General features: G+C 43.4%; 1 protein-coding gene across 4 annotated transcripts in view; it reads left to right on the forward strand.

The window, feature by feature from the left end:
• LOC126980300 (kinesin heavy chain-like) overlaps positions 1-12,005 on the forward strand; it is a 135,787-nt gene extending 123,782 nt beyond the window's left edge. For 2 of the 4 annotated variants that reach the window (XM_050830029.1, XM_050830031.1), the window contains 4 exons: positions 671-793; positions 1,599-1,734; positions 2,374-2,478; positions 3,453-12,005. In XM_050830029.1, the coding sequence (XP_050685986.1) occupies positions 671-793; positions 1,599-1,734; positions 2,374-2,478; positions 3,453-3,466 (378 nt within the window). In that variant the 3' untranslated portion in view covers positions 3,467-12,005. The remainder of the gene's footprint in view (positions 1-670; positions 794-1,598; positions 1,735-2,373; positions 2,479-3,452) is intronic. The other 2 variants (XM_050830032.1, XM_050830033.1) reach the window with 1 other exon arrangement.
• Positions 12,006-17,256: the final 5,251 nt, after the last annotated feature.

Here is a 17,256-nt window from a genome sequence, read left to right on the forward strand (position 1 = left end):
AGGTAAGGCCCCTCATCCACCTCACTTTGTTGATCCGACCACACGGGTTCTCCGAGTCACTACTAATTACGCTGAGGAGACACTGAATCTTTGGTTGGACTTTGAGAAAATGGCAACACCCTAGAATGCTGTTGACTTTGACCACTGATGAGCAGGACGCAGTTGTGTGAGGAGTGTGTGATGCTAGAGTCATTGCTACACATTTTTTTTCCTTCACTGAGTCGGTGGTGCTCAGGCGCGCTAAGCTGGAATGGTTCATGCATCCAGTAAGTCTTGTGCATCCCTCACGACCCGCCCTGAGACTTTACCAGCTGCCTTCACAGTTTATTTACCTGTTTAGTGAGACCAAGCAGTATACATGCATGGATACAGATATGTGCACCAATTATACATGCGTAATTGGACATGCCACACATGTACTAGTATACATTATACACACCCTGTACCCCTGTCACCAGCATGTCTTGTGTACAGCAGAGACAGTATAGCCATTTTTCAAACACATAGTGAACCCAGTTACGATTTTTCCCCTCTTAGGATACTAGTTGTGTAAATGGCTTCTAATGTCTACTATACCACTACTGCAATTTGAGAGCGTAATACCATTCACACTCGTCTCCTGGATGCTCCACGTATAGGGGTGTTGCCATGCTTCTCTCCACCACTATAGATCAATGATGAGGGAGACTTGCTCAGGTCCCCGCTCAGGCTAGAGGAGGACAGAGCGCCACAGAGACTGCCGGCTGTGTCTAGTCTCGAGCAGCGTCTTATGGCAACCATGGCCAGGGTCAAGGTGAGCAACCACCCCCCTAACCCCCTCCCTTGCCCCCTCTTTTGACCTGATGTGACCTAGACTCCTCAGATCAGTCAGAGGCTCCATGGCTTGTGGTAGCTCTGTCCCCTTGTACCATGTGATGTGTCCTTTGCTCTGTGTTCAATTTACTTGCTTTTCCGGTAGTGATTTGTCTAACAGCACTCCCTTGTTGCTGTCACTCCCGTATATGTGTACCATCAACCCTAACTGCCCTTTACCCCTTTATAAAAACCCATAGAGACATGTATACAGGTCCACACATCAGACTTTTATACCTGACCCCACCATGTATATCCCCTCAAGGTCATTTTTATCCCTGAATATTCACAGTTTCCACGTGAGTATCAAGTTTCTCTTTGTTTTCTCGGTAGTGCCAGTAGTGAACACCCTCCTGCCACCGGTGACTTATAGTGGTGCAGGACTCCCATGTTGATTGCTTCTTGACACCAACTCTGAGGTCATTGATGTTCCCTTGTGATCTTGACCCAACTTTTGGCTTTGTATATCTGCAGTGTTACTCTGATGCCATGTCTATTTTTCCTCTTACATCAGGGATACTATACGTGTTATGCTGTCTGTTTACTCCAATGCTTTTAAACACTCAAACAGCTTTTACGGAAACACCAAGAAAGGCTTAAACACTACTGGCTGTTTGATATGTTTTAAAACTTTGGAAAACGAGCAAAAATCCCAAATCAACCAGGACACACGCTGGTCTAAATAACTCACCCTCGAGACTCGTCCGCACCCAAGGGAGACCTACAACCTTGTCCTCCCTGCACAGGCCCTGGAGACAGCCCTGAAGGAGGCTAAGGAGGGGGCCATGAGGGACCGCAAGCGTTACCAGTATGAGGTGGACAGGATCAAGGAGGCGGTGAGGCAGAAGAACTTGGCCAGGAGGGGACAGGGAGCACATATTGGTGAGTCTCAACAACCATTCACTCAGTGCTGATGATGAAGATTATCTGTTTGAATATTTATTTTTTATCTTCTCTTCATTGAGCTAATTTCTCTCTCTCTCTCTCTCTCTCTCTCTCTCTCTCTCTCTCTCTCTCTCTCTCTCTCTCTCTCTCTCTCTCTCTCTCTCTCTATCTCTCTCTCTCTCTCTCTCTCTCTCTCTCTCTCTCTCTCTCTCTCTCTCTCTCTCTCTCTCTCTCTCTCTCTCTCTTTTTTTTTTTGAGGTCCACTTAATTTTTTCTAACACCAAAGTTCATTTATCTCCTCTTGTTTACAACCTTTAACCATTTTTTCTTTACTTTTTTATTTTTTTATTTATTCTCCTTTATTTCTTCACTAACCTATTTTTTCCATTTTTCTCAAGTCAGCTCCATTTTGTCCAACACCAAAAATTCATCTATACTTCCTTAATTACAATCTTTAACCATTTACTTATCCCTTTATTTCTTTGCTAAGCTATTTTTCACTATTTTTTTCTCTGAAGTCCGCTCCATTTTTTTTTCTAACACCAAAGTTCCTCTAACTCTACATCTTTACAATCTTTCTCATTTACACATTCCTGTATTTCCTTACTAAATGCTTTCCCCTCTTCCCTCCCCCAGCCAAGCCCATCCGCACAGGGCCCGCCAGCCTCCTGTCACGGCCTGGTGCCCTGGGTATGATGGGACGTGCGCCGGGCAACACCACCATGCCCCGCCAGTTTGTAGGTAAGGCAGCCACAGACCACCATACCCGCCTCCATTACCCCTGTCTATACCCATGTCCGCCCATCACATCATCATTCAGTCATAGTTCGCTTTAACGTTCCTGTCCAGTTCCCCGTTTTCTCCTATCAGTTTGTGTAAATTAAAGGTTGTAGGTAAGGCAGCCACAGACCACCCTACCTGTCTTCCTTACCCTTGTCCACCCCACCATGCACCGTTGCCAGATTATCGTACTCTGAGCCGCGTATTCACCGGTTTCTGGCCCATAACTGTTTCCAAGATGCACCACTAATTAACCATTTAAACGGTAACCATATATGAAGGCAGTTATTTGGGTGATGAAAGCAGTTTTTGGGTCGGAAATCAGCAAACATGAGAGGCAGAGTTGACAACCTGGCAACGTTGCACCCCACACACCATCATTCAGCCGTAGATGCTTTCATGATCCAGTCCAGTTACTGATTTTTTTCCATATAATTTTGTGTATATTAAAGTCATTCATTGTCATCCCTAGATCACCCAACATACATGATTTTTTAGTATTCAAGAGCTTTATAATCCCCAGTCCAGCTATGGCCTTTTATTTCTATAATGACCCGAAATGCAGATAAAGACTCCATAAGCCTTAAGCCATGTGGAACACTTTGGCTTGATGGTAGAATGTCTCCCTCCGGTCTCAAGGGCCCTGTTTCGAATCCCACACAGAATGTTGGAAAAAAAAATTATTTGCCCAAATGAATTGATTTCTCAACTGCTTTAAGAAATGAAAAAAACTCCCACAATATTTCCTTACCTCTATATCAGTTTCCACAAAAGATGGAGTATGGAAAATAAAGAAAAAATAATGAAAAATGGAGTATGAAAAATGAAAAATAAATAAGATAAATGAAAGGAAGCTTATTAAAAGTGAAAAATTAAACAAAAAATAAAGTATTCTTGCATTGGTCATCTCACATGCTTTCTTTCCTCTCTTCCAGCCTCCAACAGCTAGATCCCAAATGTCTGAGCTCTAGAGACCCTGGATATCCACCACAGCAGGAGCAGCAGCAGCCCGGCACACCCCACAAGGCACCCCGGCCGCCCACGCACCCCACCCACACACCTCTCACCTCTCACACTCACTCAGGACCAGGAAAAGTTCTAAAAAAGGGAAATCTCACGCACTTCACCGAGTTCCGAACCTGTTGGTATAGGTTTGGGTGATGTCGATAGCCTCTTCTTTATCCGTTTTTACTTTCTTGTGTTTATGGTTATGGTTAGGCCTACTTATGTGTGTGAGTGTGTGTGTACGTGTGTGTTGATTTCTGGATGGGTGTGTTGTTTGATCTGTTATTCAGAGATTCTGTGCGGGTTTTGCGATGGGGTCAGTAAACCAGGTTATTTTCTTCCATTCCTCTCTTATTTAGATTTGCAAGGGACTTATTTTACACTGGGATTGGTCTGTCGTGTGTGTTATTCCTGTTGCCGGACTTTTCATAGGTCTTTTGTGGGTCTGGTGAGGGTGTCGGTAATTCAGAGATGTATTTTTAACCCTTCTTTCCTGTATTCTTTTGGTGTACGGGATTTGCATTCACTTCTGTAGATATTTGTTGTGTCATCTCTGTTTCTGCACCTTTATGGATTCTGGTGAGAGTTTCTACTAATAAGAAATGGTTCGGTTTGGTGGGTATTCTGAATGTTGTAAGTTTTTTTTACTGCCTTCCCCTGTTTTTATTTGTGTCTAAGAGGACTTACCACGTTCTGCTGCTTTGTGAGTGGCCAGGACTGGTTGGTTGTGACGCCCGTCTCTTTGTCGTGGTTGTTGATGTTGTTTTTCATTTTCATTAATTGTACACAGCTGTTGAAAGGATCAAAGGACCATAAGTTAGGACGTGTGTGTGTGTGTGTGTGTGTGTGTGTGTGTGTGTGTGTGTGTGTGTGTGTGTGTGTGTGTGTGTGTGCAAAAGTTTATCGTAGAACATATTATAATTCATAAATTCTGCAGAGATAATTTTTTTCTTCTTTTTTTATTTGTCCTTCTTTGTCCACTTTTAATACTTGCAAAATCACAAGCAATTCAGGTTATAATCAACACTTGACACATACGTAACATACGCACCCTCTCCTCTCACTTTTTAGCCAGGCAAAAGTTTTCAGTATATTTGGAATCTGAAATAAGACACTCACAATTTATTGGCCAAGACAACTCAGGTGCATACATAGTACCTAGTCAAACTTCGTTTGGGAGAATTATATAGCTCTGATAGAGTCGTGAATTAAATTATTCATATCCAGTGAAATGTAGTAGGATTTCGTGCTTTCAAATTTTGGCGCCCAAATTTATAGAGAAAAATGGGACGGTTGTGACTGCACACAAATAAAAAAATAAAAAAAACGAGGCATATTTTTCGGGGGTCAGTTTGCCATTCATAAGTTCGAAGGTAAATATAAAGTATTAGTAAAGAAAAAAAATCATGACATTTGAATGTCGCCGCGAGGCAGCGACAGCGTGGCGCGGCGGCCCGCAGACTTTCATGTGCGTGTGTGAGGCTGTGTGACCCCGAGGCGACGCGACGGGGCGCGCGGGTGTGTGACGGCGTGCCGCTTCCTGTTGCTTCCGCGACGTGGGGGATCATCGGCGCCCTTAGCCAGGTGAGGAGCGTAAACACCTGCCGTCACCTGCACAGGCCGGGCACGGCAGCACAATGACACGGGCACGCCCCGCCCCGCCCCGCACACCACGCACGATGTTAGACTTTCCTGTTTACCTGTTTATTCACGTTTGTTTATGTTTACCTGTTCGCCACTTTATGCTTCAAAGTTCGTAGAGTACATAATGACAACGGAAGAGCAGCTGGATTAAGCAAAGACCGAGATATCGGGGAGTTAATACCAGTCTCTCGTTTATGTTTACCTGTTCACCTAGCTGTTTGTTTATGTTCAGCTGTTTGTGGTTTGTTGACGGTTAAAGTCATTTTCCCCAAGGCCAGGGCGCGTCAGACCTCACTAAACTCATACCCCCGCACTCCCTTCACAAAACCAGTGTTCCTTTTACATCATTCTCGAGAAAATAATACGTAGTTATATTGTCGTTTGCTCCGCCGGCCTTCACAACAACGGCGCAGCGCGAATCGTATCGAGTATTTTTATCGTGAACAACAACCGAACGAACCCAACCCAACACGAATGAATCTAATAAATTGTATTATAACATAGCCAGACCCCCCCCCCTCCTCCTCTCTCCCTTCCACAACCAAAATGCAATGTGCTTGACGTACTGTAAAGCGGAACACATTTTTTTTACCGTAAACATTTAAACTAAGCAAATCTAACCTATAGTCTATCGAATCTAACTAACCTAACCCCCCACACACACACACACACACACACCTCTTCCCTTCCGCTGCCAAAATGAGATATGTATTTCAAACTGAGTGGAACACACACATTTATTGTAAAAAGTTAAACTAAGCAAACTTACCTAACATGGCTAATTCTAATCGAACTTTCATCAACCCAAACCGAACATTAATTTAATATCCAATTCGTGCTACTTTCACTAAGCTCGCATTGCAGTGAATCATCAAGCCATGAAAAAGAATATTCCCGTCAACTTCCACCCCTCTGTAAGACCAAAACTGGAAGCGGCCAACCCCACTAGCCTTTCCTCACCTAGTTTTGACCCGTTTGACCAGGTGGGCAGGGGACAGGTGGGGCACGTGCTCTTAATTTTAGCCAAGCAGATACTGATATTTATTTATTTATTTATTTTTTTTTTTTTATTTATTTATTTTTTTTTTTTATTTATTTTTTTTTTTTTTTTGTGTGTGTGTGTGTGGGGGGGGGGGGGGTAGAAGTATGAAGTGCAATTTACTGAAATTGACTCGTGGAAATTTATTAGCACTCATCTTCAATATGGTTTGCTAGAACATGAAAGCCTATTATGTCAACATTTATTTTCAATGTGGTCCTCTTTATTTTCTTAGTGCAAGACCCAGACTCAGTGTGACTATAGCCTATACCCACTTCAGCCATAATAATTTCTTTGTGAGGCATTTGTTGGACCATGGGATTAGGTTTCATGCTGAGTAAATTGATCTCACTATGGAGGAAAATGCCTATTGGATTGACCGCCAAGTAGGTAAAATAGAAATGGTGTTAATAAGAGGAGAAAAGGTCCCTAGAGTTTGTGATGCGATAATGGAAGACTTTCAATATTACGAAAGATATCAGAGATGAGTTTAGTAAGAAAGGTTGTCTTGTATTCAGTTGATAGCCATTGAGATAAAGTGAAATGGCAAACAATCTCATATAGATTTTGGAATAAGATGAGTTTGATGGAGAATACTGATAATCACACTTCAAAATCGGTAAATGAGAAGTGCTGCAGTTGATTAAGTGACAAATAAAGACAAACTACACATAATCCTTCCTTCTTAGACTTGATTCTCTTTCAATTTTGCTAATATAAAAGTTAATGTGATAAGTCAAAGTAAAAATAATTGGTAAGTACTGTAATAATTATGTATATAAATATGTTTCATAATAAGCTGTGTGATAAAGTATTTACATTTGCATTGCCCCCATTCCTATTTTTATAAGATTTTAGTGGGAGATTACTTTTATGTGTGTTTTATAGCACTGAAATGGTCATGTATTGTGTTGTGTTGGGGATAAACTTGGCTGAGTGTAAAAAAAGCTCATTGGCAAAGTTTTCCTTGAACCATCTTAGCATTGTCACCCGAGTCAAGGTAAGCTGAAGGTGTGACTGGTCACTTCCCTCAGCACCTGATATTCATTGTGTGTTGTATGAGTGTTTGAGAGAGAGAGAGAGAGAGAGAGAGAGAGAGAGAGAGAGAGAGAGAGAGAGAGGGCTTAGTATATATATATCACTGGCTGTTGATATTATATGAATACCTTTATAATAGTTGACTAGGAATCACTATATCAAGAAATGCTGTATTTGGCCTTCAGTATAATGTGAGTACCATATCAAAAGGAAGACTCTTGGTTGTCTGTAGCATGAGCGATGCATTCAAAAGCATAGTCATTGTAGGATAGTCATGTCATTTTAAGTTATTTTCATTTCAGTAATGTATGTCAGATTTTCTTCTTTTCTCATTAAAGGAAGCAGCTCAAGGGCAAAAACATTAAACAAAAAGACTTGCTAAGCACTGTTCCTATATTGTATTGGAATTGCAAGCAGTACATTTTTAATTTCATGGACTGACAGTTTTTTTTATTATTATTATTATCGCTGTCAAAGGTCATAAAGCTTTTGATGCTGATTTTTGTTCTCTGCTGTGAATGAATCGTCAGTTTCGTCAGATGCATTGCTTTTGCTTGGCCTCTCTCATGCTACACAACACAAGGACGCAGGGGTTGAGCTGACTAACTGTGAATCATCATACTTCACTCTCAAGGCTGTGTTGACCTAAGTTAGTTCCCTTGTTTAATGTGTGGACCTAGTGAACAAGAAGTCATCACCTCTTGTTACTTATCACCCAAGTCACTTTAGTATTATTTCTCCTATGCACTACCATACTTAAGTTCTGTCCAGGTGTAGCTATTCATCTGCACAGTATGGTCTTATTCACTTTGAGGCTGTGGATTAGTTGGGTGTGATTTATACTTAAGTTTGTATATTTTTCTCTAGGTATGCCGTCAGGGCTTGAGAACTTCTGTCAATGGATCTATGGGTCTGGTGTTATAGTTTAGTATGTGTTAACTCCTAAGTCAGTGTCGACATTAGGTAAAGAGATTGAGTTTGTGATGTGTGTTTTGTACTAGATCCTAACTACTCCACGTAGGAATGTTCGGGTTGTTCAGGAGTCATTGGTTTTGGGATCACTCATGCTTGATTTGACCTTATGGTTAGTGTTGTGTTGCCAAAGAAATATGGGTTGATATTGTTATGATTATTATTTATTTATTTATTTATTTATTTATAGTTATACTCAGATTTTTGAGGGATTTTTCAAGCCCTGACAAAATTTTTCTCCTCTCAAATTCAGTTCACGGTAATACAATTTTCCTTGGCACGTCTCAAGCATGAAATTCAGCTTTTCCGAGGCGAAAAGTTGAACACTTCTATAAGGCTTGTGCACCGTGGAGGAGGAGGAGCATGTGGACTCCTCCACTTGGGAAGACTCACAGCAGACTAGTTTACTGGACAATATATAACAGGGTTGCACATTCTCCTTTAGAACTGTTGTGTATATATACGATGTTGTGCGATGTGTATTCCACTAACCTCAATAACTGTTGTGCACTCAATCAGGTGGGCTTCGGGAGTTGTTGTAAGGGATGTTTTTGGGCCAGTCTATGGAAGGAGAATGTGGTGTGGTTGTTTCAAGGTTTTCGTAGCGTATTGACTCCCACATGTGGATGACCAGTGTGTGTTTATGCACTTTACTCTGTTTACACTCATTTGCACAATCAATACTCATTTTTGCCTGGAGAGTGAGTGAGTGTAGGCCTTCACCCACCCTCCCAGAGAAAGAAAGAGAGAGAGTCCAAAGCAAAGCACAATAAACCCTATCATCATCATCACCACCATCATCTCTATAGGCACCGATGATACACCACTAACTGTTTGCGAGACAGACGAGGGACTACTCTTTCGTTAGCCTCGGACACACTCCATTGAGGTGGCCACGATGTCCCGTCCCTTGGAATTCTCTTATTTGTACAGACAATATTACTATAGCATCCACTCAATACAGACTCACGGCGCTAGGTGTGGTCATGATATTTTTAAGCCGTCAGCACATAGATGGGATCGTGAGGATTTCTCATCATTATTTTTCTCCCTGGACGGGGGAATGGATTGAGGAAAGTTTGCCCAAGGACCTACTGATGAGGTGCCTCCAATGATCTTTTAAGTTAAGGAACATTATACATACCTACTTATTTGTGATAGACTCCCAGAGTACACGTAAACACACACACACACACACACTTACACCAGCACTACTATCCATATCCAGTCTTTTTGTTACGTCAAGGCGTCAGTGCGTCGTTTTGCTCACCCAAACGTTTATTACAGCAAGTCCTTTAAGATGCACTCATGTTGTAGGAAGGATCTTGTTTACAAGTAATACTTATAGAATGTAAACCCTCTCTTTGCCGAGGTTTACCAGGTTGTGAGGTTTAACTTACGTATAAAGGAAGTCATTTCATATTCCATGGTTGCATTGTTGAGCTGTGTAAGTGTAGACAAGCCAGCAAGACCCTATACATACTCTGGGCTGAGGTGATGATCTATATATTTATTGGAATGTATAAATATCAAGTAATAGTGTTCAAGCATCATCCCTTATTTATCTGTGTTTCAAGGAGTCATGAAGATACTGTACTGTGCTCTCTGTGTGAATAACATGCATAATAATCATATTTCTGTGTGTGTATCATCATCTAGGAGTTTTGTAAAGGTGTTCCTACAAATACATATTATAGTTAGGTGTTGTATCACGCCACTAGAGGACAGCAACACCTGGCGAGAGGCACGGGTGAAGCAGAGGTGACACAGAGGTGGCTTGACTGTAAAGAGTCATATATTGGAATCACAGTTGGTACCGATTCGTCACGTTGCTTGAGGTTAGCATTGTTTAATTGTTTATCTTAATGTACACAGCTCAGTTCAGGGTTCCACATTCCTCCCCAGATGTTTTGTTGTAACCCAAGCATGATGGACACTAAGCCAAAGAGAGTACCTTAGTAATGGGCTTTATGTTCCCTGTCCAACAAGTGAAAGGCCTTAAGATTCCTCAGAGAGAAAAAGACTGTTCCCCAAAGAGAGAAGCTTTTGTTCCCCCTCCCAAAGATGAAGAAGCTTTATGTTCCCCCCCCAACAAGTAACAGGCTTTATGTTCCCTTTCCCTCCCCCCTGAAATACCACATGTGCTTGGTATGACATTGTCCCTATGTTTTGTGTTAGTAATCCATCACTAATGATTTATGCATTTGAATTAGCCTTTGTGTGGAGGCTGGATGTCTCTCCCATACATTCTTGCCCAAGGCGTGGAGGAGTGTGGCGTGGCGGGGCAGCACAAGGCTCAGGAAGATGTGTGACTGACTGGTATAAGAACATGAGGTGTTAGTTCCTGTGTGTGTCATGTGTGGTGAGGGTCACTCAGTGGTCAGTCTGCTGCTTTTTATTTGTGTATTTCTAGTCTCCTGCTGCTCCAGAGGCTGCCTGTGTAGTGCAGGGAAGTGCCTGTGGGTGTGCACTGCTTGGCTGCTGGGTGGGGGTGTGGGCAGACCAGTGCAGGGCCAGTACGTAGTCATCATGTAGTTATGTGAAATAGACTGGATGAAAGATTCAACAGGGGAAATGATTGACATAAAGTAAATATAATTAATTTCAAAAGACATTTATTAAATACTTTAAAATATTGTCAAGAGGGACAAATGAGATATATCCTGGGGTGGGAATAAACTTTAATCAAGCTAACTAGTTTGTTTCTTTGATGATTTACATGAAGGAAAGTAGTAAGGGGAAAACTTCACCAAACAAGAATGGCCATATTAAATTATCACAGCAAGGTGATGCACCAGGCAGGAGAAAGAGGAAATATTTAGTAACCTGCTCTGTCATCATGGCAGACATCTTGGTTAGCATGTGCTAATTATTAGGTAATAAATACATACAGAATTGATTATGGAACTTAGCAACAAGCGGGCCACTGTAGGGAGAAAGAAAGAGATGGTGGGGTCTCTTGAGTGTTAATATTGAATAGGTATTGTATATTAGTAGTTCCCTTTAGTAAGAATTAAGGTATGCAAGTACACTTCATTCCCTGCATGAGCCCATAGCACCAAGGCAAGTTTTAGCGCTATCTTAATGATTATGTACACACACGCGTACCGTCGCTTTCTCTCCGCATTACCAGCCTGTCGTGTATGTATATTCCACTTTTCCGTTATCGGTGTGTAGAGGAGAACATTATGTATCAGATCATCTCCTGTAACTGAGTCCACCCCGTGTACCGTTTCACTCGGGGTTCATTATTAATACTACGCATAGATTCCAGCCGGTGTGGTGTTGGTGTTACTACTGTGTCAAAAACTTTTAGGTGTCCAAACGATGAGCTCCTTGAAGATGGTTCTTGGTGTAGGGAGTCGGTTGGTCTCAGCATCTCATGACTATACTGTATTTTCACATGAGTTTAGTCCTGGAATGTTTAACTCTGGATAAGGAGGAAAGTTAACTATTCAAATTAGTGACATTTACAGACAAAATAAAAAAAAGGTACTGATTTTTTATGTTAGACCAAAGAAAATGAGGTATTCCTACTTAATATTCATACTAGTACTGGGGTGGCATTTCTAGGTCCAGAGTATGGTGAATATAATGAGATGCTAATACTGAATAAGCCTGTTGCCATTACCTGGTGTGAAGACTTCGTTACTCACCCACTGTGTAAGTTGCTGTCATGTCGTCACCACATCACTAAAGAAATGACTCGTAACGATTAAAGAAAAGAAGCTATTTTGTATGCCTATAATACTGTATCCTTGTATTATACACCTACTAAAATGTATACTTATCTGGTATTATCCATAACCTCCTACAATGATAGACAAGTTGATGAAATGGGCAAAACTTCTATAGCCCATTATCTATCACCTCTAATATATACACTGATGAAATGCGCACATCTACTATACCCCATTATCTGTCACCTTGCAATAATTTAGATGCACTCATAAATATGCAAAACCCTTTATATCCCATTCTCTATTACCTCTTTAACCCAGTAGCAGCGACGGGCCAAATTTGTGGCTTTACTGTGTAGCAGCGACGGGCCAAATTTTTGCAATGATATAAACCCCCCAAAATAGATGATGCATAAACTGATCACAAATGCGTTGATATATATTATGAAATGGTTTGCGTGAGTGATGATTTTTTTCTCATTTTTCTCGCTTAGAGGGGCCTTTAAGAAACTTGATCCCCGCAGCTGCCAGGTTAATAGATTCTGTGATAAAAGGTCATTACACTTTGCCTCCATTATCCACTACCTTCCCCAATATGAGATTCAGAGATAAAACATGCAAAACTTTTATGCTTCCATTATTCATTGACTCCCAAAATAGTAGCTCAAAGTTGATAAATTTTGCTAACAGTGTACTCCATCCTGCTCTGACACATGCTCCAATTTCATCTCTCCACCTGATTCTGTGTCTGCCGTGACTTTTACAATATTTGGGTTGCCATTCATCCTTTCAAGCTGGGTGATACCTGGATAAACCTGGGTAAAGTAAACTGGTAACCTTGATGTCACACTGAACATGTAACTCGGGGTAATGAATTCTTAACCACTGTAGACTCAAGGGGTGAGGTGATGGAGATGAGTACAGATGTAACACCCAACTACTGTATATCCTAAATGCTCTCAACTTTGCCCATCTTTTGCTGCTTCCCTCTGGGGTTAGCACACTCGGCTCACAACAGAGAGAGCCTGGGTTCGATTCCCGGGTGGAGTGGAAAAATTTGGGCGGCTTTTCCGATACCCTACGCCCCTGTCCACCCAGCAGTGAATGGGTACCAGGTATTAATCGGGGGTTGTGTCCAGTCTCCTGGGATCTGTTCCCTTCTATAATTCCTTTCCCTTCTGTCTCTCTCCAGCATATGACCACATGTTGCGCCGACTAAACAAAACTTTCCAACTTTTTGCTTCCCTCTGTTTATCCATTTGTTATCAGTTATACACATTGCTTTCTTATTTGGGAACACCACATCTTATCTCCCAAAATTTGGTCGAATAGGGAACAGGTGGTATGATAATTAAACTTCCTGGCATACAAGTTACTGGAATAAAATAAAATTGAATCTGAAGAGAGAGAGAGAGAGAGAGAGAGAGAGAGAGAGAGAGAGTGTGAGTGTGTGTGTGTGCCTGGCATGTAATATATGGCACCCCAGCAGTCACATTCAGGGGTGCATTAATTTGCGTTTACTTTATTTGACACATCATTAACTTTTAACAGAGGGAGAGCTAGTGCTTACAGAGGGAGAGCTAGTGCTTACAGAGGGAGAGCTATAGTGCTACCCAGTGCAGTGGTGAGCTCAGGTTGTGTGGTGTGCTACATCGATTTCATACTCTACTTATTTATTCATTCATTTATTCATACGTTTACTGTGTTTACTCTGTTATGATTTTTTTTTCCCTTGTTCTTTATAGAGGCTGGCAGGGAGGTGAGCTGAGGAAGGCAATATTTCACCTGTTATCAGCAAAAGGTCAGTGTATAGATCTCTCTCTCTCTCTTTTTTTTTTTTTTTTTATTTAAACAGGGCTTTCAGAATATTGTGCTAAAGTTGAAGGTTTTAAGCTTCATCTGTCTATAGCTACATACAAGACACATTGAATTACTGCCTAGAAGTCCTAATCCAGCTGTTCACCTCCCGCTTGAAGTCTTGAAGTGACGCGCGATGGTGGAGGTCGGTGTGGCGAACAAGCTGGTTCCACAGGCGGCTGTAGCGGGGCTGGAAGGAGCGGAAGTGGTGTTCCGTCCTGGAGAAGGGTGCAGCCACTTGTTCCTGTCTGTGGGGTGTTGCTCGGGTGGAGTGTATGGGGGTTGGGGGCGCAGGGAGCTTGAGAGCTGCCAGGTGGGGTGTGTTTAGGTTGTGTGCCTTGAACATTACACACAGGCCTGCCACATCCCTGCGCTCCTGGAGAGGTTGCAGGGAGCCACGCGCGTGCTGAGGACCTGTGCGCTATATCAGACGCTGGGCTCTGGCCTGGACACGATCCAGCGTTGCAAGGTAGGATGGAGGGCAGGAGGACCAGGCGAAGGGGTAGTACTCCATGAGGGGGCGTACTAGTGCCTTGTAGAGCACCTCAGTCCCTTTGGCGTCAAGTAGATGGGAGATGCGCCGTACACAGCTGAGTTTCCATGCTGCATTTTTTGAGATTTTTTTAGCATGGTTGGTGAAGGAGAGTCCCGCGTCGAACTCCACTCTGAGAATGGAGATGGAGTCCTGAAGGGGTAGCGTTTTCCCCTCCAGTTGTATCCCCGGCCCGGCTAGATTGTTGATATCTCGCCTGCGGGATATTACCATTGCTTGCGTTTTGTCAGGGGCCAGGGTGACTTGCCAGCAGCCACTCCAGGCGATAATTTTGTCGAGTGCCATGTTGATGCGACACACTGTGCCTTGCCAGTCCTGTCTGTCGCTGGTGAAGGCAAGGGTGCAGTCGTCAGCGTACGCCTGGGCCTCAGGGATGAGCTGGAGAATGTCATTGAAATAAATATTCCACAGTAGAGGCCCTAGTACGCTGCCCTGGGGCACGCTTGAGGTGTGGCCGTTAATCACCACCTGTAACGCCCTGTCCTGGAGGTAGTCCGCAATGAGTTGCAGGAGGGCGCCTCGCACACCTAGGCTCTTCAGCTTGGCGATGAGGCCTTGGTGCCAAACCCTGTCGAAGGCTCCGGCTATGTCAAGAGCCACGACGAAGGTGTCGAGTCCCCTGTCCAGCGAGTGGTTCCATGAGGCAGAGTTAAGGAGCAGCAGGTCTCCAGCAGATCTTCCTTGCCGGAAGCCGAATTGCTTGGAGTTGAGGAGATGGTGGGCATCGAGGAAGGCCGTGAGTTTGGTTGTTATAAGGGACTCCAAGATTTTCCCAACAGTGGAGAGGAGGGATACTGGGCGGTAGTTCTTTGGGTCCTGTTTTCCTTTTTTCTTGTATATGGCCACCACTCTTGCCTTCTTCCAAAGTGTGGGCCACTTGGAGGTGGAAAGGATGTTATTGAAGATGGTGGTAAGTGGTAGGGCGAGCTGGCCAGCGCAACTTTTTAGCAGGTGAGGGCTGATGTTGTCAGGCCCTAGGGGTTTCTTGGGGTCTATTTGCATCAGCAGATTTTTTACCTCCTCCATGGTGACAGTGAGACTCTCCAGAGAGGCCCTGGTGAGGGATGGCATCTTCGGGGGGGCGCGGAGGGGATCAGGTACTGACATTTTGGAAGAGAAGTGGGCCGCCAGTAGCTCCGCCTTGTCTTTGTCGTGCATAGCCACTGACCCATCTGGCCTGACGAGGGGTGGGATGGCGTTGTCGGCTGATTTACATAGATTTACATAGAAAATCAGACCACACAGACCCCATGGTCCAGACTTGGTGGTCTGTCCTTAAACCTAAGTGATTTTACATTAATCAGAAGACTCCAAAACGTTGCATTTCTACTCTAGTTGATATTAAGTTGAAGGAAGTGACGGTCGAGCTTATTTTTGAAGGAGTCAATCGTGTTACACTGGACCACTGATGATGGGAGCTTATTCCATTCTCGCACTACAACGTTGGTGAAGAAAAATTTGGTGCAGTCTGAATTTACTTGTCTACATCTGAGTTTTACGCCATTGTTCCTCGTGCGCAAAGTGTCATCGATCATAAACAATGTTGATCTGTCTACATTCGTGAAACCATTAAGTATTTTAAAACATTCGATCAGTTTTCCTCGGAGGCGACGTTTCTCAAGAGAGAACATGTTAAGGGTAGAAAGCCTTTCTTCGTAGGATTTGTTGCGCAAGGAAGGGATAATTTTCGTTGCCCGACGCTGAACACCTTCTAATTTAGCAATATCCTTTGCATGGTGAGGAGACCAAAACTGTACCGCATATTCCAAGTGGGGTCTGACTAAACTGTTGTAGAGTTACATCTTTATTCTTAAATAAAAGTTTCTTTTAATGAAGCCCAACATTCTGTTCGCTTTATTTGCTGCATCGATGCATTGCTGTGAGAATTTGAGGTTTGACGCGATTTTGACCCCAAGTCCTTGACGCATTGAACGCTTTGAGTTTAACGCCGCGCATTTCGTAATCAAACTTTTTATTCCTCGTTCCAACTTGAAGGACCTGGCACTTGTCTACGTTAAAGGGCATCTCCATCTATCCGACCAAGCTGAACTCTTGGAGGCTTTGCCTGTCTTCGTCAGTGAGAACCGAGTTACCAATCTTTGTGTCGTCTGCAAATTTACTAATGCGGTTATTGAGTCCAACATCCACGTCGTTGATGTAAATAATGAAGAGCACTGGGCCAAGAACCGAGCCCTGAGGGACGCCACTAGTGACAGGCGCCCACTCTGAGTTAAATCCGTCAATCACTACTCTTTGTTGTCTGTTGCTCAACCAACTTGTTGTTGTTGTTTCACTCCACTCCACCACTCCTTGTTACCCACCGACTGTCCGCTGAGCTTGGTCTTCATTACCTCCTTCCAGCGTTGTATAGCCTGTTTTTGCACCCGGCTCATGTTCTTGCAGACTTCTCTGTGTAAGGTTTTATTATGCTGAGAAGGATGGGACTTGTAACGCAGCCAAGCCCTACTCTTGGTGTCCGCGGCTATCCTGCATTGATAGCCGAACCAGGGCTGATCAATTGGTTTTGATTTATATGACTGGCTGGGCACATATTCTTGTTGCAGAGACAGAAGAAGGTTTGTCAAGTTCTCCACTTGGGTGTTGACGTCTCCGTGGAGGATATCCGTCCACACGATGGAGTCCAGATTTGCCTTCAGGCTGTTCCAATCTCCCCGGGACCACAACCAGTTCACACGGGCGGTGGCTCCGTCGTGTTCTATTGAGGTCTTGATGGTGGTGAGAACAGCAGAATGGTCAGAGGAACCAACCATACCTAGGGGATGACAGGTGACCACTTCCTCTGGCAGGTCTGTAATGACTGGGTCCAGGGAGGAGCCGGAGATATGTGTAGGGAAATCAATGTGGTTCGTGAGGCCGTACATGGTCAGAAGGTCTTCGAACTGCCTTGCCACCAAGTACTGATTCATGTCCCCCACCACAATGAGATGTTT

The sequence above is a fragment of the Eriocheir sinensis genome, chromosome 44, assembly GCF_024679095.1.
Source record: "Eriocheir sinensis breed Jianghai 21 chromosome 44, ASM2467909v1, whole genome shotgun sequence".
Lineage (NCBI taxonomy): Eukaryota > Metazoa > Arthropoda > Malacostraca > Decapoda > Varunidae > Eriocheir > Eriocheir sinensis.